The sequence below is a fragment of the Arvicola amphibius genome, chromosome 1 (genome assembly GCF_903992535.2).
Source record: "Arvicola amphibius chromosome 1, mArvAmp1.2, whole genome shotgun sequence".
In the NCBI taxonomy this organism is placed as follows: domain Eukaryota; kingdom Metazoa; phylum Chordata; class Mammalia; order Rodentia; family Cricetidae; genus Arvicola; species Arvicola amphibius.
This window is the reverse complement of record NC_052047.1, coordinates 109,292,534-109,316,608: the sequence shown is the minus strand read 5'-3', so window position 1 is coordinate 109,316,608 and position 24,075 is coordinate 109,292,534. Positions and strand designations below refer to the sequence as shown.

At 43.1% G+C, this 24,075-nt stretch overlaps 1 protein-coding gene across 1 annotated transcript in view; it reads right to left on the bottom strand.

The window, feature by feature from the left end:
• Nucleotides 1-13,835: 13,835 nt before the first annotated feature.
• Syt9 (synaptotagmin 9) overlaps nt 13,836-24,075 on the bottom strand; it is a 174,245-nt gene continuing 164,005 nt past the window's right edge. Inside the window, 1 exon segment of the mRNA XM_038342902.1 lies at nt 13,836-13,929. Coding sequence (XP_038198830.1) covers nt 13,921-13,929 — 9 coding nt within the window. The 3' untranslated portion in view covers nt 13,836-13,920.

Genomic DNA, 24,075 nt, shown 5'->3' with positions numbered 1-24,075 from the left:
GTCTTGTGTAGCTGGTATCCAAAACAGGTCTTGTAGTAGCGCTATCAGTATCATGACGTCATATCAACCAGGTGGAGTTGTTGTTATGGGGCCCCATCTTCTTCCTGGAAACTTCAAATGTCACTGCAGGAAAAACTCATTGTTCATTGTGGAAAACTTAAACATTAATCATATAAACATATACAGACATACATATATTCAATGAAAGGCATGATAGATATATTCAATGAAAAGTATGAGAGATATGAAGAAAAGCAAAGATGTTTTCTAAACTCATATTTCTTTCTGTCCCATATCATGGCTCTTGGCATGAGACAGAAACTCCAGAAACTCTGGGTTTTCTCTTAACAACAGGATTGGAATTAGAGAGGGACTGAGCCAGAGTCCAACTTCAAAACCAGCTCTATAAATTTAGAAATATGATTTAGTATATTTTACTTACGGGACACATTCAGTTTTCTTGATAATTGTTATTGGGCAGTTATTTTTCCATCTGTCAGTATTCAAACATCCAGGGTCCCTTGAATTTTTCAAAGATGAATGTTTTCCTGTGGAGATAAGAAAAGAACCCTGCCCCCATTCTATATGTTTTTCTTACCACCTGTATGAATATCATCATTGTGGATGAGTTGTCATTTCACCTTTCCAAGAGGTTTCTCCTCTTCAAATCGTACCTTTATTAATTTGGATGGTATCCACAATTTTTCTTCTCCTGTGGAAACAAGAGCAAAACCCCTTCCCCAACGTAGCACATTTCCTGGCTTCCATTGAGAGGTCAGCACATCTTTGAAATAAATCAGTTGATTTAGTTCAGCAGACTTTTCCATCATCCAATGTCTTTCTTCTGCTGTTGTTCCTTTCTCATTAGTGTTAAGAAAATTCAAGGTGAGCCGGGCGGTGGTGGCGCACGCCTTTAATCCCAGCACTCGGGAGGCAGAGGCAGGCGGATCTCTGTGAGTTCGAGGCCAGCCTGGTCTACAAGAGCTAGTTCCAGGACAGGCTCTAAAAAAGCTGCAGAGAAACCCTGTCTCGAAAAACCAAAAAAAAAAAAAAAAGAAAAGAAAATTCAAGGTTAATAAAGTATTATGCAATCTATTTCTGGGGGTATTTTCTGTCCCTTTCTGTTTGTTCAGCATATCCTTTATAGTACGATTTGATCTTTCTATAACTGCCTGACCTGTAGGATTATTGGTATACCTGTAATATGCTTTATATTATAGTAATCAAAAAAGCGTTTCATTTTCTTAGATACATATGCTGGACCATTGTCTGTCTTTATTTGTGCAGGTATACCCATGATGGCCATAACTTCCAATAAATGTGTGATTACTGAATCAGCCTTTTCTGAGCTCAGGGCAGTAGCCCATTGAAAACCTGAATACGTGTCTATGGTGTGGCGTACATATTTTAATTTACCAAATTCCATAAAGTGAATAGTAAAGCTTATAGTCATGTTAGATTTTTTAGATATATAGAGATATATTTAAGTTAAATAGGCATTCTTCATATCTTTCAAAGTCTACAGAATATCGCATATTAAATGTTTTAATACCTTAGGGCTTTTCATTACAATAAGACACGTCTGCTCCTGGCAGCACCAATCTACTTCAAGAAGATGATGGGCATCGAAGAGGATCCTTATTGAGTTTGATAGCAATTTGAACAAGAAACTGCTCTTGCCTGGACTGTTGCAGAAACTGGACACAAAGAACCCACAGAGAGAGGACTGCTGAACTTGCCTAAATGTGAGAAGATTCTTTGGGGTTCCTGACTCATGAAAGAGTCTGTGAGACATTCTGCAGGACACAGCAGATACTGACTGAACTGCCTTTGAAATTTCCTGCATCATGGAAATGTCTGCTGGAGACTATGGGCCTGAAGGCCATAGATGGATGCCCCAACGGTACAGAGGAACTTTGGGTGACTATCCAGGCAGCAAGATGTCTCTGTGATTTTTAAAGTTTTATAAATTGCTTACTACTCATTTACTTAGGTAATATTATATCCTTCTGGAGTCATTGATGGAGTTGAAGAATAGATAGATAGTTATAGTTTTCCTTATGTATGATAAAAGATAAGGTATATATAAATACTGTAACTGAAAGTCTTACTTGATAACTGTTTGGTTATATGTAATTTTACTATGTTAAAGTTAAAGCCTTTCTTTTTTGTTTAAACAGAAAAGGGGGAAATGATGGAGGATTCTCATTGGCTAATAAACAAACTGCCTTGGCCAGCCCTTAGGTGGGTGGAGTAGACAGAACAGGAAGAAGGAAGTGAGGTAGATGGCTCAGTCAGATGCCATGCCTCTCCTAAGTTAATAAATCGCCATGCCTCTGCTCTCTGGGGCAGACCACCATGCCTCTCCTCAGGGAGAGAGATGCCATGAAGCCGGCCGCCAGGTCAGACATGCTGAATATTTCCCGGTAAGACACCACTCATGGTGTTACATAGATTACTAGATATGGGTTAGTCAAGATGTGAGTAAGAGGCTGAAACTAATGGGCCAGGCAGTGTTTTAAAAGAATAAAGTTTCTGTGTAATTATTTTGGGGCATAAGCTAGCCGGTGGCCAGGAACAGGGCGGTGGGAACGCAGCCGGCCGCTCTCACTACACTCTGCTCCAGTCTGACTGATCTTGACTAAACTGAACTTTGAGTTTGCCTGTTGAAAATATTGCCTGAGGTAGGAGGATGATGGTTCTTGTGTTTGACAGAACATCAGGTCTTTGACATGCACATCTCAATCTACTGTGCACAGGGATGGATACTGAAGCCTTGTGGGAGCTTTGCAATTTGAGAAAGGAGGGTTTGTGCTTTGACGTTGTCAGGTACCTCTGCCCTGATGCTATCAGAAACACAGGTCGTGAGCTGTGCACAAATCCATGAGCTTCCTGGGATGAAGGTTTCTATCAGGGCCTTAGGCAAGGGATTACAGGCTGGTGCTTAAACAAGTAGGCCAGGAAAAAGTGCTCAGTGCCCTACTTTCTCCTTACCTTTGCCTATGCCATCCACAGGGACAAAACCACTCTTGTTTTTATCTCTATCCAGCAGCACCTCTCCCTGAGAGACCTCCTTGTGGTTTAGCTTCCCCTTTCCTTCCTTTTGGCATACTTGTTGGACTATGAAGAGCCCTCTGGAGAAGGGCTATAAAGAGAACCTGTTTGGGTATTTAATTCAAGATGGAGCAGATAAGTCTTAGTTTTATGATCTGCAGTAGTCTTCAGTGGTTATTATAGAGGCTTTTTGGACACTCAAAATCAAATTCCTTCCAGATTACTTGTTAAAAATGAAAAGTCTTTGGAAGGGACACAAAAAAGAAAAAGAAAAAGAAGGAACATGGTAGAGAGGCAGTTGATATACTTTGACAATGAGGAACCCCTCCTCCCCCTGCAGAGGTAGACTGAACTGTGGTTTCTGGACCATATCTTTCTAAGGCTGTTTAGCTCTGCCCCAGCTCCAAGAAGTCCCCAGATGCAGAGACACAAACTTTAAAGGTGGAAGAGCACAGAACATACTGTGCCAACCATATCTTGTGGGAGAAGAAACACATTTCCCCAGAGAAGGCCTAGGAATCAGAGGCAAGAGAGAATTCTAGACCCTAGCTTCTTATCTGTAGCTCTGTTTTCCATCCATAGCACATAAGGTGTGCCCTAGTCCTTGTTCTGTGCTCCTGGCAAACACTACACATGAACGGTAACCTTTCAGATGAAATGTCAATTCTGATAAACTGACACCTTAATGCAGGTGTCTCTGACATCTCTTAAAAATCAGAGGTGAGATCACCTCAGGGATGCTTTTCTAGCTGCCACCAGATTAAGAAGGTGTTATATAGATCCTGTCTAAAATGAGAAGGGAGCTGTTGTGGCTGCAGTTGGTAAGTATTTAGGGAGATAGAGGTTTCCTGAGAAGACTGCCTATCTGCACTAAGTTGGCAAATACATTCATAGGCCCTACACTTATGTATACAATTCCCACGAAGCAATTTCTGTAAGACCTGGGCAGCAATTCCTCTTTGCTACAAAGGGGCCAGAGCTCCTAGCTCTGACAGGGCCACGATTTCTATGCTCTGCTTCATTGTTCTGAGAGAACCAGGAAGCCATGGACTCCATCTCTTGCATGTGCATATGTGTACAGTGGCATGCACACTAAGAAGCTAAGCACCATGATGAAAAGAATGGTAAAAAGCTGGGCCAAGAAAGAAAGGTCTAGACCAGGGGTTCCCAGGGCCATGCTTCTTTGTAAGCGCAGAAGAACAACCAAGCACAACCACAGGTACTGTTTGTTTTCTTGACTTTTGTTTTCCCCTTACATCTCTGTGTTCTGGTTGCACTGGGATTGACAGGAGTCTGAGTAGGATTCCTGATGAAAAAGAACATACAGGACAGTGAGGTCTGGGGCTTTTGGGATTGAGTCCTCAGCTCTCCACAGAGCACGGCTGTCTAGAGCTCCCAGCACTCCACAGAGCACGGTTGTCTAGAGCTCCCAGCTCTCCACAGAGCAGGGCTACAGCTCACATTCTGCTTGGAGAGAGCTGCTTTGAAGTGTTGTTTTGTTTTCCATTTCCTTGGAATTAATCAGTGCCAACCCATGATGTCTACCCACCAGAAAATGGGTAAAGATTTTATGGCTCGAACCCCAAACATTAAGTTTATATACTGGAATAGTCTCAAGTAGTGGATGGGAGCTCAATCTCCCTGCAACCCCTTAACCCCGGGTGATTAGAGCCTCAAGCCTGAAAGCTATTGTCTCCAAAACTGGTGATTTCTTTTTTTTTTTTTTGTCCTGTGGAATCAACAAAGTTTATAAAATGAAGGCTGGCAAATAATCTTTCCTCATTTATATAAACACCTTCCTTTACCAGACCGTCCCTCCTCTCAAAACAGATAACCTGAAGGCCATGTTGTTGTCCTGAACTGCCCATCTCATCTCGGCCAAGCCAGAAGAGATCCCCCTCCCAAGGTCATACAGAAGTTTCATATGTAGGAATGGTCCTTTATGAAGGCAAAAGTCGACAGTTGTTTCCACATGGGCTGGAAAGATTGACATAACAGACAATCCAGGAAATGCCAATATTTAATCTACAAGCTATAATAAACATTTGAACAATTGACTACATTTACTGACTTTATAGGACTCTTTAAAGGCACAGATATGTCCCTAATTTGCTTTTAGAGTGTGTGTGTGTGTGTGTGTGTGTGTGTGTCTGTGTGTGCATTTGAGACAGGGTTTCTCTACATAGCCTTGGATGTCCTGGAACTCTCTGTGTTGAAGAGGCTGGCCTCGAACTCACAGAGATTCTCTTGCCTCTGCCTCCTGAGTGTTGGGATTAAAGCCTAGCCTCACTGTATATTTTTGAAATTATATCTTTATTTTTCCTAAAAAATTGAGATAGTAAATTTTAAGGACTGAAAATTTGTAATTGGAGATTTTTCTCTGTCCCTCCCATCTCACAGTCATTTTATATAATATTAATTACAAATGTTTGGCAGATGGCTTAGGCTTATTACTAGTTAACTCTTACATTTATATTAACCTATTTCTATTAATCTAAGTATTGTCATGTGGCTGTGGTGTTACTGGTTTCTTGACCTGTTATTCCTTGGGTGGCTTGATGGCGTCTCCCAGACTCCACTCTTCTTTTCCTGGATCTCTGTTTAGATTTCCCATCTGGCTCTATCCTGCCTTGCAATAGGTCAAAGAAGCTTTATTTATCAACTAAAGAAAGCAACACTTATTCACAGTGTAGTAAAAGACATCCCATAGCAAGGAATGGGCTTAGTGGTAGAATATTTGTCTAGTAGGCCTGATGCTCTGGGTTCAATTCCCAAGCCAAACAGACACAGACACAGACACAGACATACCCCCCCCCCCCTTTATCACAAACACAAATGCACACACTCTTCAAGACAGCAAACTTTAAACATAGCAAAAAAAATAGGGACACTGCATTTGAGTTTTAGGTAATGTTCCTGACTGTTCTGAATGTGTTCATGTATGAGTGAGCAACACACACACACACACACACACACACACACACACACACACACACAAATGCACCCCTCACAGGAGTTATTCTTGTTTTCATCTTACTTAGTGACAATTTTCCTTTGATTTTTTTTCTCCCCTGCTCCCACAGTCAGGGTAGGAGTAGGAAAAACCTTTTAGTAGTTTCAGGAAATAATGCCCTTGCCATTGCTGCCAAGATGGTGTTACCTCAGTGCAGGAACCCCAGCAGGTTTGTATAAGCTTCTCAGTAGAATCCTACAGCAAGGGCATTCTCACCCATCCAGGCGGTCATAGTGAAGGGCAGTGGGCACTAATAATGAAGACCCAGAGGTCCATCACAGCACATCAGGTATGTAGCCTCTTCTTGTCAGTTCCCCAGGACCAGGTGTACCACAATGCAAGTCACCGACTCCTCAGCATAAATTTCCAGTGTTGAAAACCAGAAGACTTTATGCTAATTTCATGACAGCAAATAAAATTCTTTTAAAGTTAGTAGTGTTATTTAAGATAATACGACACTCAACTTTGCAGAGAACATGATAAAACTTGTATCTTTTATGCATTTACTTTTATTTGAAATACTTTTAACCTCTGGAGTTATAATTCAGAAGATAGCATATTGCAACTTTTCTTTTCTTTTCTCTCTTTTTATCTGTGGGGTATGTGTGTATATGTTCTCATGTATGTATGTGAATATCCACAAATGAGTGCAGAGATCAAAGGATAACTTTTAGGAGTTGGTTCTCCCTCTCCCCCCTTGTTTCAAAGCAGTGTCTCTCATTTCTGCCACTGTGCCTCATAATCCAGGGTAGTTTGCTCAAAAGTTTCCAGGTGTTTCTCACTTCCATCTCCTCATTGGAATTCTGGGATTAGAGATGTGCACATCTGGCTGTTTGTGGGCTCTGGGGGTTGAACTCCAGACATAGGCTTACACAGTTGTATTTTTACTGTTGTATTTCAGTTGTATTTTACTGAACCATCTTGCCAGTTCCACCTTATTTTTTGAGATGGGGTCTTTTGTTGAGATTGGGGGTTGCCAGCTCAGCTAGATTCAGCTAGACTGGCTGTCAAGCAAATCTGAGGGATCCTCCTGTTTCAACCGTCCAAGTGCTAGGATTTGAGGTATGTGTCCTGGTGCCCAGCTTTTCACATGGGTGCTGGAGATTTGAACTTATGTACTCAGGTTTACCCAGTTTTGAGCTTTACAGACTGAGCCATTTCTCCAGCCCCTTTTCTTCCTTGTTAAGGGCTGGCCAAACCACCTCTTCTTCATCAGGCTTGGCACAGGGTGCCTGTTCTCCTTTTCAGTGGAACATTTTGTATTCACTTTTCTTTTCATCTTGTAGGCATGGACTACAATATTGGGCCACTCTTCAGGTATTGTTGCTTGGCTAAAAATGCCCATGAACTTGCAGAGACCCAGCCTGAGTTGTGAACATAACCTACAGTCAGGGTAGTCCCAGGGCACAGAAGGCAGAAGCAGGATAACCTGAGCAATAATGGCTTGCTAGACTAGTTGAATCAGCAAGCCCTGGGTGTGTGAGATTCTCCTTCAATAAACAGGTTAGAGAAGAATTGTGGTGGAAGATATTGATGGCAACCTCTGGCTTCCATAGCTAAGTGCATGTGCAGCTTTCTCTCTCTCTCTCTCTCTCTCTCTCTCTCTCTCTCTCTCTCTCTCTCTCTCACACACACACACACACACATATAGTAATGCTTCTTTTTATAAAGTTCTTATGTTGGTTGTACTTTCTAGTTTGTTTTTAAGAAAAGGATTGTCTAAAAAGTTTATTTTAAATATAAATTCCTTTGAGGAGAAGATAGGTATTTTTAAAATCATTACCTTTTGGAATATTTATTTATTCATATAATTTAGAAGCTCATCTCTGAAACCCTCATAAGTATCTCCAGGTATTTGAAGTAATTGTTTTATTATATTCTTTGCATTAAAACTTTATGTTTGATCTGGGCAGTGGTGGCACATGCCTTTAATCCCAACAATTGGGAGGCAGAGACAGGTGGATTTTTGTGAGTTTGAGGCCAGCCTGGTCTATAAGAGCTAGTTCCAAGACAGCCAGGGTGGTTACCCAGAGAAACCCTGACTCGAAAAACCAAAAAACACAAACAAACAAACAACAACGACAACAACAACAAAAAAAACCCCAAAACTTTATGCTTGGCAAATGAATTGTTTTTGTTTGTTTTTGATTAATTTAAATCTAGAAAAATGCTCAGATGTTTTCCTCATGAAAAAACATTTTATCTAAATTGTAAGGGAGTCAAGGTCTTAAAGATGATGTTTTCCTGGATGGAGAGATGGCTCAGCAGTTAAGGGTAAGAGCATTTGCTGTTCTAGAGGATTTGGGTTCAGTTCCCAGCACCCACATTGACTAATAGCTGCCTGTAACTCCAGCTCCAGGAGGATCTTATGTCCTTTTCTTGTCTCCACAGGCATCTGTATACATGCTGCATATATATGTATATTTACACACACACACACACACACACACACACACAAATAAAAATAAGTCTTAAAAATAGTGGTTGTTTAATAGAAAAATGCCAATATTCTTCATTTCAAATGCCGACTTGGAAGTAGGTTGAAATCAATGGATAATCATTGGAATAAGGACTACAATAAGCTTAGCAATGATGCAAAAAGAAGTGACTTTGTGGGGAATCACAAGTTGAATTCTCAACTAATAAAGAAAATGTATAAAAGCAATATCCTTGCAGACTCTAAGATGTACCATCAATACATTTCATATTGATAAATGTATTCCCTGCATTGTCTGCAAAGTTCATCCAGCTGTCAGGGTAATCAGTCTTATACAGTGGTTTTTGGAGGTTTTAACTATGAAACAGGAGGGCAGAAATGGGCCAGCCCTCTTCGGCCTGTTCATCTTTCCCAGCAGAAAGGAGGTGCCTGGAGTCGCTGTCTAATATGAAAGTTTGACACTGGCCAGTGAGGAAGAACTGGAGACCTTAATGGCACTGCAACTTAGTTGCGATGACTGTAATGCAGGGCTAGATCCCTGGGGGCTCTCTTTTAACTTGGGTTTTCTTTCTTTCTTTCTTTCTTTCTTTCTTTCTTTCTTTCTTTCTTTCTTTCTTTCTTTCTCTCTCTCTCTCTCTCTCTCTCTTTCTTTTCCTTCCTTCCTTCCTTCCTTTTTCTTTTTTTTTTTTTTTTTGAGACAGGGTTTCTCTGTGTAACAGCTCTGGCTGTCCTGGAACTTGCTCTGTAGACCAGGCTGGCCTTGAACTCACAGAGATTCACCTGCCTCTGCCTCCCGAGTTCTAGGATTAAAGGCATGTGCTACCACTGTCCAATTCTTCCCAGGCTCAGAAACCCTGGATTCAAATGGGAAAGACGGGACAGAGAGGATCCTACAGCTAGGTGAATGTTATACTTCTGTGTCCAGGGGATACAGGCAGCAACAAGTAGGCCTTTTAGGTGGGAGAAGGAAGCAGCAGTTCCTGCCACCATCCTAGGAATAAATGGCTTGTCCAGTCACATGGGAAAATAAGTGACTTTTCATCTGCCATCAAGGAATCCCAGGCTGGCCCATGGCATTGCCCAGAGCTGCTTTGCAACTGTTCACCTTTAATGTATCCTTGACTTAGAAGACCCGGGCTTACCTTCTGCAAATCCCAGAATATCAGGATGCCATCACTTTGTCTGCAATTACTGGGTTTCTGCTTCAGGTTTTCTCTGGTAGGGCAGGTTTCCTACTAGTGGGTTAACTTTTTTCTCTGTGATTATTTTCTTTCTTTCTCATGCTTCCCTTCAGTTCTTTCATGAAAGTTTCAAGCGAAAGTTTTAGCAAGGGAGATGAATTAGGAATAAGCCAAGGAATAGAGATGAGCAGGGAACTAGGCCATTCCACTGGGCAGGACAATTGCAGGAGTCAGGCAGAAGGTGCCATGGCAACACTGTTGATATGAGGGCCTTGTGCAGGGGGCAGCAAAGACTTGTAAGTTCAAAACAGATTTGGTAAAATCCTTCTCTTAGTTAGTCACATTGATTCTTTGTGAAGTCTTTAAAAGAGGGACAGACAATTTCTATCATCACTTTTATCTCTAGGGACAATCCCACGCATGGTGAGGTCCTTGTTTTCACCTTCGGTTTGGTGCAGAGATGAAGGAAAAATTGGGTATCCAGACTAATTTCTGTACTGTTAGAATAGTGATAGTAATCATAGCTGCCATCCATGTTTCTCACATCTGTCATATTCAATGACTTATAACCAGTTGCTTTTCTTTATCTTATGTTATTGAGCTCTCCATGGATAGCCCCTTTCCCTTCTCTTCTCTTTCTCACCCATTGCCTATGCATGCTAAGTATTGTATGTGTTTAACAAAAGGCAGCCACCTAGGCTGGGGATGTAGCCTGGCAGCAGAGCATTAGACTCCCATAGTCAAGGCTCTGGGTTTTACCTCCAGTGTCAGCTACCTAGGGAGGTCTTTGACTCTAATTTTCCTATCCCCACTCCTATCCCTACCATCTCTCAAGATGACACCACTGAGTCATACCATTCTACTACCATATAACTCCTGGTCCTATGACTTGTTCCTGACCCACTGCATAGTGCAGAAGTGACTGTGACTTCAGATGTTATTGAGAAGAACCTGACCCTCCTAAAATGTTACTTCTGGCTGCTTTAGAAGTCTGACGATTGTGAGAGCTCCACATGCTGAGGAAGCCCAAACTTAACATGTGGAAAGAAAAGTCCGTTCTCCAGCTGGGATGACTAAGATAGTAGAGGAGCTAAAGATGGCATACAGCCCAAACAAGCTTTCAGATGAGACAACAGCCCTGGTTGCCACCTGACAGGTGTGTGTGCGGTGTGGTGTGCGTATATGTGTGTGTGTGTGTGTGGAGAGAGAGAGAAGGAGGGGGGGGGGAGAGAGAGAGAGAGAGAGAGAGAGAGAGAGAGAGAGAGAGAGAGAGAGAGAGAGAGAGAGAGAGAGAGAGAGAGCGCAATCGCCCAAGCCCAGGCAACCCACAGAATCAGAATATATGGCCATTTAAGCTGCTGTAGTCTGCAAATAGTGGACGTGTCTACTCCCAGCACTCACAAAGCTGAGGCATGAGCCTGTGAGTTTAAGGCTAGCCTGAGCCACAAAGAGAAACTATATCTAACACACACACACACACACACACACACACACACACACACACACACACACTTCCAGAAAATCACTTTATTTTGTCATGATTTCTTATATAGTAATAGATATATTTAACACCCACCATTGCAGGACAGTTTAACCATAACAATAGGAAGCCATTCTCCATATCTGTCTGTGAGTTCTGAGTATAAGTGACTTTCTTCTTTGCATATGAAAAAGTGGTTACTAGTGGTCATGAAGAGTTAAGATCCCTAGAGAGTTTTAGAAACACGTGCATTAGAGAAACGCCCACCTCCCTGACTCTTGTCAGTGCTAGTCCATGTGCTGGTACATCCCTGCCGAGTGCACACAGTTCACTGGCCCAAGAGACACTAGTGTAACACACCCATGACAGATTTTCAGGAAGCAAGGGCAGTAATGAGAATAGCTGGGGACTGTTGGCAGGACATCTGGTCTCTTTCTCTCACTCAGCACCGGATCTCACCACAGGATTTTCCTAAGATCTGATTAAGGCGTTTCTCGTTCCACCATCATTTCCATTTTTTTCAAGATATGGTAGTGTCTTTCTATCCTTCAAAAAAATCCAGAAACTCACGCCCCCCTCCAATTTAATGAGACAACAATTATGGTTTTTTTCAAAAGGAATATTTACTAGGAAACTAAAGGCAACCAAACAAAACACAAGAGAACAGAGGCAGAGTTGCAAATGAGCCGAGGGAATTCAGATTGATAGCCAGCTTCTGGCCACAGCTGGACTGGCAACTAGGTAAAGCTATCCACACACAAAGCCATCTGTCCACCACGTGGGCAGTCTTCTTTGCCTGAATGCCCCTGCAAAGCTATCTTTGAGCCAGTAGCTTATTCACTGTACTGAGGGCTGCTAGCTCAAGGCAAGGAGAACCTGAGCTGGGAACAACTGGATACCTCAGGATCTCCAACCTGAGCTCCCATTGCCAAGGACATGTCAAAGCTTCACAAGATGGCTGCCTGATAATCCTTCGCTGGAGTTGTTCTAGTTTCTTTGGGACCACTCTTCTAGGCGCATCTGCCTGGATCTAGTGACACTATTTCTGTTCACTATCCTGTTGGCACTCGCCCTTCATGCTTTGGTTCTAAACGTTTGTATGATGGAGGATGTCTGAATGGGAAGGGATTGGGTAGAGAGGACCCATGGGGAGAGAAAAATGTGTTTTTCTCATTTTATCAGATATAGGCAGGATTGGGGTTCCCTTAGAACCCCTGTAAGTGGAAGATGGAAAGAGATGAGAGTGGATCAGGCAGGCTGGGGAATGCACGAAGCTTGAGTGAATTAACACCGCCTTCCACAACCAAAGGCCTTTCAAGATCTGACACCGGCAGTAGGATTTCTTCTATGAGGTGTGTATGGCAACCAGAACCTTCCAACAACATGTGATGCTGCATCTATCCAATACAACCTACGCTGAAATATGAGTTGAAATGATGAGAAGGCTTCGTCCAGGACAGCTAACTGCAGCCCAACTCTGGATTCTGCCTGGAGACGGTAAAGGGGGTACAATCATGGAGCAGTGATGTAGGTGTGTGGGGAAGGTGCTCTGTACCCACAACGAGAGGGGACCTCTAGGTGACGGCTCCTGGTCCATCCAGAGTATACTGAGGCCTTTGGTTTCATTTCATGGAGGGAGAAGCAAGGGGGATGAGGTGCAGAACCGGCAGTAGACTGCTCGAGACAGATGCTGAGCGATGGAGGAGCTACCTTGGGGAGAGCCCTTGGCCTTGATTCTTGTAGGTATTCCCATTCCCCAAGTGCTGCAAAAGTGATATGTGTCTGAAACTGGAAAGAGCGTCTGTCTGTGTCTGCCCAAGTTTAGACGCTGGGCTGCTGCATACAGAAATACCCAGAAGGCAGTCATGTCAAGAAAGCCCCAAAGCTATGTTTTTTCTTAGTGGATCCCGTGTCATCTCTCAGCAATCTTACCTCCCATGCTCAGAAAAGAATATTCCAGAATGCATATGCCATTGACAGGCATGATTCTCTAATACAGATGACACGTTTCATTCTAGTAATGCCACACTGCTGGGAACAAAGTGGCTGCTGGCTACTAGAAGTAATGTTCTAGAATCCCAGACCTGGGTTTACCAGTGAAGAATGGCCATAGCCAAGTGGGACTCTGCCATGTGCATGGGAGGGTACAGTGAGTTTGCTATGAATCATGTGCCTTGCAGGGGACCTCATCCAGGCTTGTCTGGCTAGTACTCTCTTGGGCCGTTCCTTGGAAAATGGGAGCACTTTTGGGGGTAGACTTGTTCTCTGAAGACAGTCATTAGCTCACAGTTAGTAGAGTTTGAATTGAAATCTGCTGCCTATTTAGCACCTGGATATATTTTTTTTAAATATCCTGTCCTTCCAGGGCATTCAGTCAAGTGACTTCTGGTTAGACTGACCACTACCAGGACCAGCATCGTGCCCACACACCCAAAGGCCTCACAGCAGTCACTCAGAGCCTTGGCACTCAGGACTTTCACTGCACCACTTGCTTTCTTCTAGAGTCCAGTTTGGTTTTTGACAGTGAGGGATGAGCTTCCCTAGAGCACATCAGCTTGGGTCACCTAAAGCAGGTGGATGGACCATTCAGAGTCACCAGATCCCATTTGGAAAGAGGGCCAGTTATTGCTGTGGTTACAGCTGAGTATTTCATCACTGGACTCATCTGGGTGTCACTAGGTGGGAAAAGTTACTTAAGATCTTTGTTACATAGTTGTCCAACTGTGTCCTTGGCACAAGCAGTCTTCTTATCCAGTCATCGTTTCTGTAGGAAGAAGAAACAAAGAGCGATTGGTTTTTCACTTGTACATTTCTAATGTGTGTACCCAAACAAAGGCAAGGCACTGTGACAGATGCCGGGAACACAAAGACCAGATTTCAAAGGACGCATAAAGGGATAAGTGAACCACAGAGGTGTACACAGACTTCTAAAGAAGCCTTTGAGGTGACTGAGGGGATTTTGAAGTTCAAGTATCACTTAGGCTGAAGATGAGTTTGGATCATTTGGCCAGAAGAGAGAGCCTCATGCAGAGGCAGGAGAAGGAATTGGAGCCGTGGAAGGATTATCAGAACTGAGGTGAAGGGACTGTATTGTGAGGGGCAGAGCAGCAGCAAGTATTACTGAGCTGGACGAAAAGGATTTGAGTGATGAAATATCATTAACACTCAACCCTTGTTTCCCATCTGTAAAAGGTACACGTATGAGTGTGCGTGCATGTATGTTTTGCTGGGGAGAGAGCCCAGGTCCTTGTGCTGAACAAGTGTTTTATCATTAAGATATATCGCCAGCCCTGCAAAGTGAACTTTCTTAGTAGAACCTCAGACTTAGATAAGCAGTTTCTCTTGTGTTGCTCACTCAACGTGGTATTCAACTGAAATTCAACTCATGGCGTCACCACTGAATATAGATTAAGGGTATTAATATGGCAGACATATAATGAGGAGAGAAAGCAAAGTGACTTCCGTGAATACACTAACAAAATTTTACACACAGCCTGAGAGAACAGCAAATGTTCTCAAACTGGAACGTATAGACTGCATTTCAGAAATCAAAGTTCTGCAATAAAGCTACAATGTAAGTAAAGTAACTAAAGCCAGGCACTGGAGACGAAAGCCACACCTGGCTTTGAAGTACGTACATGCTTGTATACACACATCCTTCAGGAAAGCTGTATTCATTTCTGGAGGTAGCAGGGAAGTGCAAATAGACATTTGTCATTTGAACAAATCTTAACAGATTGCCTTGGGCGCATAAACAAGCCTGTACAGTGGTGTTCAGATTCGTGAGTCACCTCTACACTGGGCTGGTTATACCCTGTCTAGAGTGTGTTCAGAGGGCTAGACATTTTTCCCCAGTCCGTCCCTGCCACCTCCCCTCTCCCCCAGATCTGCATCCCCTCTTCTCTCCCGGCCCCGAAAAAGAACAAGGTCTCCCAGGGACATCAACCAAATGTGCTACCATAGACCACATACCACCACATCAAGGCTGGGCAAGACAACCCAGGAAGAGGAAAAGAGTCCCACAAGAAAGCAAAAGAGTCAAGAGTCAGATCCCCCCACATCTCCTACTGCCAGGAATCCCACAAGAACACTGAGCCATTCAGCCACACATATATGCAGAGGACCTAGGTCAGACACCTACAGGCTCCCTGATCTCTGTGAGCCCCTATGTGTCTTGGTTAATTGACTCTGTGGGCTATGTTCTTGTGGTGTCCCAAACCCTCTGGTTCCTCCAATCTTTCCTTCCCCTCTTCTGTAGGACTCCCTGGGCTCCTAGGAATATTTGGGGCGGGACTATGTATCTGTTCTCATCAGCTGCTGAATGAAGGATCTCTGGTCTCTTTGATGAGGATTCTGCTAGGCTCTGGTCCCAGAGCCATCTGCAGGTAGGTAGAACAAACTATAGGTCAAAGGTTTATGTGGCTAGGCTGGTGTCCCAATCCCTCCACTTGAAGCCTTGCCTGGTTACAGAAGATGGCCAGTTCAGACTCTGCATCCCCATTATTAGAAGTCTTTTCTAGGGTTACTCTCACAGATTCCATTAGGCCTAGACTTTTAAAACTATTCCCCATACCCAGGGAAACAAATAGCAGAGGCCAGTCTGCCAGTGACCCAGGAATGGCAAAACTCCAACTGGATGTTGCAGCTGCAGTGTGCTCATTTGGTGTCTTTCTTTGTGTGTGTGTTTGTGTGTGTGTGACTAGCAGTCTCTGGCATAGCCTCAGGGAGTGCTATGGAGTGGCCTGCTTATTTCTCCTGCTTCAGATGAAACCTCCTGCTCAACAACCAAGCCTGTCAAGGTCTAATGTCCTTTGTTTTTCCTCCCTTGGATACTGCCACTAGGTCCCAAAACATATGTGGCAAGGGACAAAGCCCAAAAGCTGACAGGAGAGAGAAGAATTCGGATATATCTGAAGGAATTGGTGGTCATCTCTAACAACAGTCTTATAAGGGAAAACTTCACCCATTCCAGGAAAGTCAGATGTCCAGGTTATGTCTGAAAATATGTAGTTTGGTTGTCTCAGGAGAATTTTGAGTTTGACATGGATGGCTTATGCAACCACACAACTCCCTTTTGTCTCTCATTGAGGGGAAAAAGAAGGGGCTGGAGAGATGGCTCAGCGGTCAAGAGCACTGATTGCTCTTGCAGAGGACCTGGGCTGACTTCCTGACAACCACATGGCAGCTGGCAACTCTCTGTAACTCCAGTTCCAGGGTACTTAACACCCTCACATAGACATATATGCAGGTAAAACACCATGCACATAAAATAAAAATAAGTAAATAAATAATTTTAAGAAAGAAAGAATATATATATAGTTCCATCAAATAAAAAAAAAAAGTAAATATATTGCCACATCTTTTTAACTTATATCATCCAATGAGTTGCTTCTCATCTAATCTTTTCATAAAAAGATCTTAGGGGAGAGTTTTCTCTAGCCCAGACTAGCACGGACCTAGTGGGGTGTGGTAGGGATAAGAGAATAGAGACAGAAATGGTGGTTGAAGCACCATGTGTCCAATCTTTCCCTTGCTGGTTCCAGCGCTACCACCTTGAGCACAGCATCTCTCTCCCTGCTAGCAAACCCAAGGGCCTTCCAGGCTATGTCATGGGTTTGGAAGGCTTCAGAAAATCCAGCAGCATGACAGGAAGTGGTGGTTACAATCCTATCTGACCAGAAAGGTTTCTAAATGAATTCAATTGTCCTGAGACATAAGAACTTGATTGGAATTAAATTGAATTGAAATCAAAGATGAGAACTGTCCCAATGAAAACCATAATGTGCAATGACACTTCAGTCCCAAAAATGACAGCTGATGTGAGACAGGGCATTCAAACTGACCCCAAATTAAGAACACAGAGAAACAGAGTGGAGCATTCGATGATATCTTCCTGTGAATTTGAAAATGGGTTCTGATTACAGGAAGTTTCTATATAAGGATTTTGAACTAAGGAAGTCTGTCGAAAATGGAAGTGATTCTCATTGTCTGTTACATGTACTTAATATTGTTACTCTTGTATTTAAAATTTTTTTAATCTAAAAAGTACAAAATCCTCTCCATTTTGTTTGTTACTGTTTAGTACAGCTTTACAAATATTTACATATAAAAAACACTACATACCCTTCTCATCTAGAATCAGGTGAGCACCTCCTTCTTCAAAGATGACATTCTTTTTTTAATTTTTTTACTCTTGTTTTCCCCTAGTGGAGCTAGCGTGTTAAAGAAATCAGACAGTGTGTGGTAACTCATGGATGGGGAGGTCACAGGCCCTAAAGTAGGATCCTACTGCTATTGTGCTAGCTAGGTGGAAACAGCATCCAAGTGACTCCTAAATACTTACTGCATACCGTGGTGCACCTCTGAGCCCTCATCAGATGAGCTTCTTTTATAGTTGACTTTGGCTTATACACAGGCTACAACTAGTCAAAGTACAGAGAAGAGGTGACCTTGGGACTCAGTACTAAATGTGATCTCTCCATCACCCCCTTCATTCGGGAACACGATAGGAGAAAACTGGAAAGAACGCAAGGCAGAGGTTGGAGAGGAGTGCTGTGAAACATTGTCTCCGGGACACGGTATGGCTGAGGAACTTGCGAACTTTCTGCAGCTGCACTACCTGCATAAGAACTGCACAGCTGGCAACACGCCATCATGGAAGAGGGAGGGCTGATGAGGCCTCACTCCTCCATGAGGGATTCATGAGGTATTGGTGGCCAGGGAAGAGGAGCCACTTCCTTCTGTGGTGTAGCCAGTGATAAGCTGCCCATGCTTCAGTAAATGACCTCCTGCCCATGCCCAGGCAACCTAATTAAACTTAGTGGGTCGCACACATGACAGTCAAGAAAGTAGGAGGGGGTGCGTTGGGAAGAAGGGTCTTTAGAGGAGGAGAGAAGATGAAATGGGATAATAGGGAGTAAAGAAAAACTATAATTCATTATGTAAGTGTATGAACTGTAAAGGAATAAAAGTAAAACAAATATAAGTGGACTATTTTCCCATCAGGAGCTTGGGGTAACAACTTAGAAAATGGAAATGTCCATTTAGGTAAAGAATACTCTGTTAAGAACCTAGGCTCCATCTTAAGGTCTTTGTAAACCTTGTCTGACTTAATCCTTTTTGTCAGATGGACAATTGCGTTTTTCCTCTGGTGGCGTTAAGGGATTTGACAAAGGTAGGAAAGAGCAGAGTCAGACTCTGCCGTCACACCCTCATGGATCTACACACAACTCTGGGGAAACACACTAGGCTTGATATGACACTACATATCCTTTCTATAAAAATGGTCTCGGGGGCTGGAGGGATGGCTCAGCGGTTAAGAGTGTGTAGAGTCTGGTCCTGAGCATCCATGTCAGGTGACTCACAACTGTAAGTTCAGCGGAATCCAATACCCTTTTCTGGTTCCCATGGGCACCTTCTCTCATATGCACATAATAAGAAAAATAAATAAATAAATCCTTAAAGGAGTCTCATTTGGAAGAGAATTGGGATAGTTCAGATATCACAAGAAAGTGAGTCAAGTCCACTGTCAAGGATGTAAAAAGTTACGTGCGTGTGTATGACACGTATATGTTGTTCACAGAGGGGAACTCATTAACTACACATAGAGACAAGGCTCCAGCAGCAATGCCATTCAAAAGATAAATTTTACATTGTTCTCAAATGAAGTAGCACAGTAGAAAATTACCGAAAGGCAGAAATGACTACTGAGATCAAGTGGAAGATACATGGAGCTGTCGCTCTCATTTGTGGCATTACGTTTACTCATTAACAAATTCAGCACACACTTACTGAACACCGGAACACAAAGATGAACCATGTCTATCAAAGAACTCAGGGCAACCACGAGATGGCGAGGCTAAGGAACAACTCTCAGCAGAAGGCTCTGTGTGCTCTGCATGTGTGGGGGGCACACGACACCATCTATCCAGATCACAGAATCACAAGGGAGAAGATTATCATAAAAACTGGGTCAGGATGGACGTTCAAGGATATACGTAATGCACAAGATTATGAGATAAAATCAAAAGTCTGAATTGAGGGACTTGGCTTATTAATGCCTAGAATTGGTAAAATCTCCCCAGGAGGCGACTCATGCCACCCTGTGTCTGTGCCTTGCCTCTTATCTCTTTAGTTTGAGATGAGTGTCTAGATGGCCATATGTATTTCCCATTACTGTTGTGATCCAGCTGCCCTCACTCCCCCTGACTGACAGCGGAACTTCCTGGTGGTCTGTAATTGACAAGGATGTTTGTGTTCTTTCTGGCCGGTGGGTTTCCACAGAAGGATTAGAGGTATAAAATGTTGCTGGACAAAATAAAGGTTGCTGTTCTTCCACCTGAAAAGAAGCTTCCATATCTCAATCCCGGCACCCCCTGCCAGTCTTGGCTATCCAGGCTGTGCTGGCTGTAGCACATTACTAATGAAGAGCTAAATGGGTAATTCTATTCTTATTAATTAAAAAATTAACTTTGTAACACCAGACAGGTGCAATGCTTGCAACTTGTGAATGGTGAAATAATAAAGCTTTTGTATAGATGTATTTACTCAGTAGCAATGCCTTTCTCATGATACTAATTCTGTCTTATGCTTGACTTTAAATATATTTATTTAAGGTTTTTGAGACATGATCTCACATAGACTAGGGCATCTTCTAACCTGACACAAAGCCGAGGCAAGCCTTAAATTCCTGGTCTTCGGGCTTCCACCTCCTGAGTACTGGAAGTATAAGCCCACACTTGTACCATGATGCACAGCTTATTTGTTTTGAAAGCCACATCCCTAACAATTCTCTATACTAGAAAATTGCTTAATTCATCATTTTAATGTGTTTATTTACTATAACTTATTTTTCTATTTTTTCGGTGTGTTATTTTAGACAGTGTCTATGCAGCTCAGGATAGCCACAAACTCTTGGTAATTCTTCTGCCTTAGCCTCTGGAGTCCTGGGCATGTGCCACCATGCCTGGTTTAACTAGTCAAACCTGTAGACAAAGTCTAAATTACCAGGAGAGCATCTTCTAAGTTACTTTCAAGATGCTGATGCTAATTTAGCCCAAAGGTGCAAGGTCTTACGGTTTAAGTGTTATAAGCATTAGATGTTTGAAAACCACTTTGTTTAATACATACTATGTTTGCTGTTTGAGGCATGTGATAAAATTACATTTTAATTCAGCAATTATAGTTCAAGGGGCTTCAGCCTACAATTGCTTAAACAGTACCTGAATATTTATGAGAATTTTGCTTGTTAGATCTGTAAAATACTGTTTCTTCATATAAAAATGTTTATGAGAATTTGGTTAAGTGTGAAATTGATTAGACGTTTATGGATATTAATCTGTTAAATTGAGAAACCTAAAAAGTAAAGTGAATATTTTATTTTAAAGATTAAAACGATTAGCTCACTGGTTCACACTGTATAGCAGTGCTAAGGACTGCCCTGGGACCACCACAAGGATTTCCTCCCCAGCAGGACACTGAGGCATGTGTGCTCAGTCTCCCTATTGTACAAGCAAGCTCACCACACCTTCAATCATCCTGACTTTTATTTTTATAAAGCTCCCTGAAATACCACACAATATGTTCCTTTAGAATGTTTATTTTCTATTTCTCCCATAAGAATGTAAGTTCCATTAGGGCATCAGCACCCACTAAAAGTGTTCAGTTGATATCTGTTGAACAAATATTTGAAGTCAGCATTTACATCCTCAAAGTGATTATTTCAAAGGAAGTCTGGCTGATCCTTGCTTGAACAGAATGTCACAACACAGCAAAGGATGGCACCCAAACATGAGTCTTGAAAGATCACGGAGATAAGCTGACAGCAAGGCAGACAGCTGTGATCCCAAGCATCAGGACTTCTGAGTGTTCTAGAGGAAGTACCTGCCCCGCCCCAGTCCACCTCTTAAACAGCGATAAGCTGATGAGGACCTTCTGAGGCATTATGATGGAGGCTGTAAAAATCTCCTCTGAGATGACAAACAGAACCTTGACTGCCCTTGTCTTTAAAGTGTTGTCCAAGGCTCGGAGAAGTAAGTGCCACAGAGAAAGCAGGGCTCAATGAGTGCCCGAGAAAAGAGAATGCCCGTTTGTACAGCAGTGCTCACTTATTTTCACATAATAATAAGGGAACTACTACACTTTGCTAATTTGAAAGTTGGCATGCAGAATCTGTAAGAAATCAGCGATCATTTTATATATCATAGATGGGAGAAATTCTACCCAACAGGAATGTGCTCAGTGTGAACTCTGCCAGGCCTTTTACTGGATAGAGGTCATACAAGGATAAATAGCATGCTCCAGCCTCAAGCAGCAACTGGAAGTGCTGGGGGTGACACATATACAGATGATATTAATGACACCAACTACTATATCAGGGCTAGACACAGCGAGCTAAGAAAAGAAGCACAGACAGAAACCATTTGGCTCATACTAGAGGGTCTTCAGAATGTTTCCTGAGAATGGCAGCCAATCAGATGTTGAAATGATGAGCTGGATCTACCCAGTTAACAGGGGCAGAAAAGAGCACAGAAAAGTAAAGCAGGATGTGGGGTCAATAGAAAGCAATTAGCTGTGGCTCCAGTGTAAAGTGTAACAGGGAGAAAGACAAGGGTCACAGAGAGGCAGGACACAAAGGAACTCTGATCTTCAGGGTAGAGGATTTGAAGCAGTGTTGGCAGGGCAGGGATCTGGGTGGGTCTGTGGGGATGTTTCCTGGAAGGACTACTTCTCAGAGTGGACAGCGCCTTCTGCTGGCTGCCCAGGGATAAAGCAGTCTGAGGAGAATGCAGGGCGGCTAGGCCTGCTCACTTTCACTCCCTGCTGGTGGGCACATGAACTCCACTTCTGCTGCTCTCCTCTAACATGGGAATCCAGCTTCCTTGACCTTCCAAGATGGACTGAAGATCAGCAGCCGTCCAGAAACCCTCCAGGCCTTCTTCAGTGCCAGCTGGGATTGCTGAAGCATCCAGCCTCATGGACGGAGTAGGTACCACACTCTCAACCTCTCCAGCATGCAAACAACCCTTGCTAGACTATCTGGCCTGTGCTTGTAAACTAAGCTAATACATCCTCTTTGTGATCTGTATTCATTCTCTCGGTTCTGTTCCTCTAGAAAACACGGACTAACGCAGGTGGTGCTGTGCTGAAGGAAAAAGCACATTCTGTCCAGCTGTCCTATTTTTAGCCATTTTAAGATGGATCACTGGGTTCAGATGTTGTACCCGTCTAACCCACCCCTCATCACATCATGTTCTCATCAGCATTCCCCTATTTTCCTAACTGGGGCTGGGCCCGACAGCTGCTTGGGTGATGCAGGAGTTTTGCACAGGAGCATATAGATTCAAGAGGCTACAAGAGCCCCACATTAGAGGCCCTAGGCACTGTAAACTTCTACATAAAAACAGACTTCTCATCTTTAGTTAGCATGAATCAATAAATCCACTTCACTCTTTAAGGCAGTTTGAACTGAGGTTTCTGTTCCCAGAAGTCCAAAGTATTATATGTCTCAGGGGTATGAGAACTGTCCCATTCCAAGGCTTCTGTAGCAGCTAAGGACAAAGTTCTTCAGTATGGGGTTCTCTGGCTAGACTGTGTGGGATTCTCACTATGCTATGGGCCAGCTCTGTATGAAAGCCTTCTGGGTAAGGTAGGTATCAGGGTTTAAATGTCTTCTCCAAGTCCCATAGGAATGTTACCCCTCAAACATCATAGTTAATGCAATTTGAGAGGTGGGCTCTTTGGGATATGATTGGTGGGGAAGGTTCGGGTCTCATGAAAGAAGGTGTTCATGGCAGATTAGCAGGTCAGTAGACTGATGGGCTGCTGTGGAGGCTGTGCTGGAAGAATGAAGTCTCTCTTGGTCACCAGCACTGTCTTGCTCATATGCTGTCTTGCACAGACTCAGGACTATATAGCAGAGTTTCCACAAACCAGCGACAGGCCTCTGCAGATGCAGCCCCTTGACCTTTGAGGTGGGCCCAACCTGAGCATGTACAGCCCAGCAGGAGAGAGCCCATGGGAGAGTCTGAGGGAAGCGTTCCATATGGGTAGAATTCTAGGCTACAGAATTGGAGTGAAAGGCCTTTAGTCCTGAAGGTAGACAGTCCACAGCGCTCCTGGCAGTCCCATTGCCTGTGAGGCCTGTTATGACAATCCTTTCTGATACTTTGAGGGCAAGGTGGTGCCAAGCAATAGTATTAGGGGACAGATTTCCTAGATGCTAATGCTTAAAGCCATTACACGGTTGATTTCTTCTTCATTTGATGGTAAAGTCTCTTAAAAGGTTGTTGGAATTGTGTGTATGTTTTAAGTCTGCTTGACTGTTGGCTCTTTTCTATTTAGTGACCATTCACGTACATTCAGTTTAAGATGAAGAACTGGGTATGTGTGTGTTTTCTCTCTGTTTGTAGAGGGTGGGAATTTTGACCAGAATCTGTGTCAGATGCAAAGGTGTAGTCCTGTTCTTCATAGGTCCATGTTCACACATGAGAGATAAGAGACACATTCAGGAGCATCCAGAGCCATAGGTCTAGACAATGTCATCAGGCCTCATCACTTTCTCCAGCTCTCAAGTGGCCTCTCTCTTGTCTGGCTCCTTTCCGGTATTGGGTTCTAATGTTTAGAAGTCAAGGCATCAGCTAGAAACCCTACATTAGCACCTCATAGCCTCAATTACAGTGGAGCAGTGTGGTTTTTCTTACATTTTCTTTCTTTATTTTTAATAAAGTTCCACTAAGACTCCTGGACTTACAGGGTCATGACCTTCCCCTAAAGCAATCCTGGGATGTGCTAAGAGAAGGGACAAAGACCCTTAGGTTTGGTTATCTTCTTCCAAACTACTTGTACAGAGGGGAGGGGGGCTGAGCCCAGAAGGGAAAGGAGATCCTTTTATCAGAACAGGAGTGCTGAA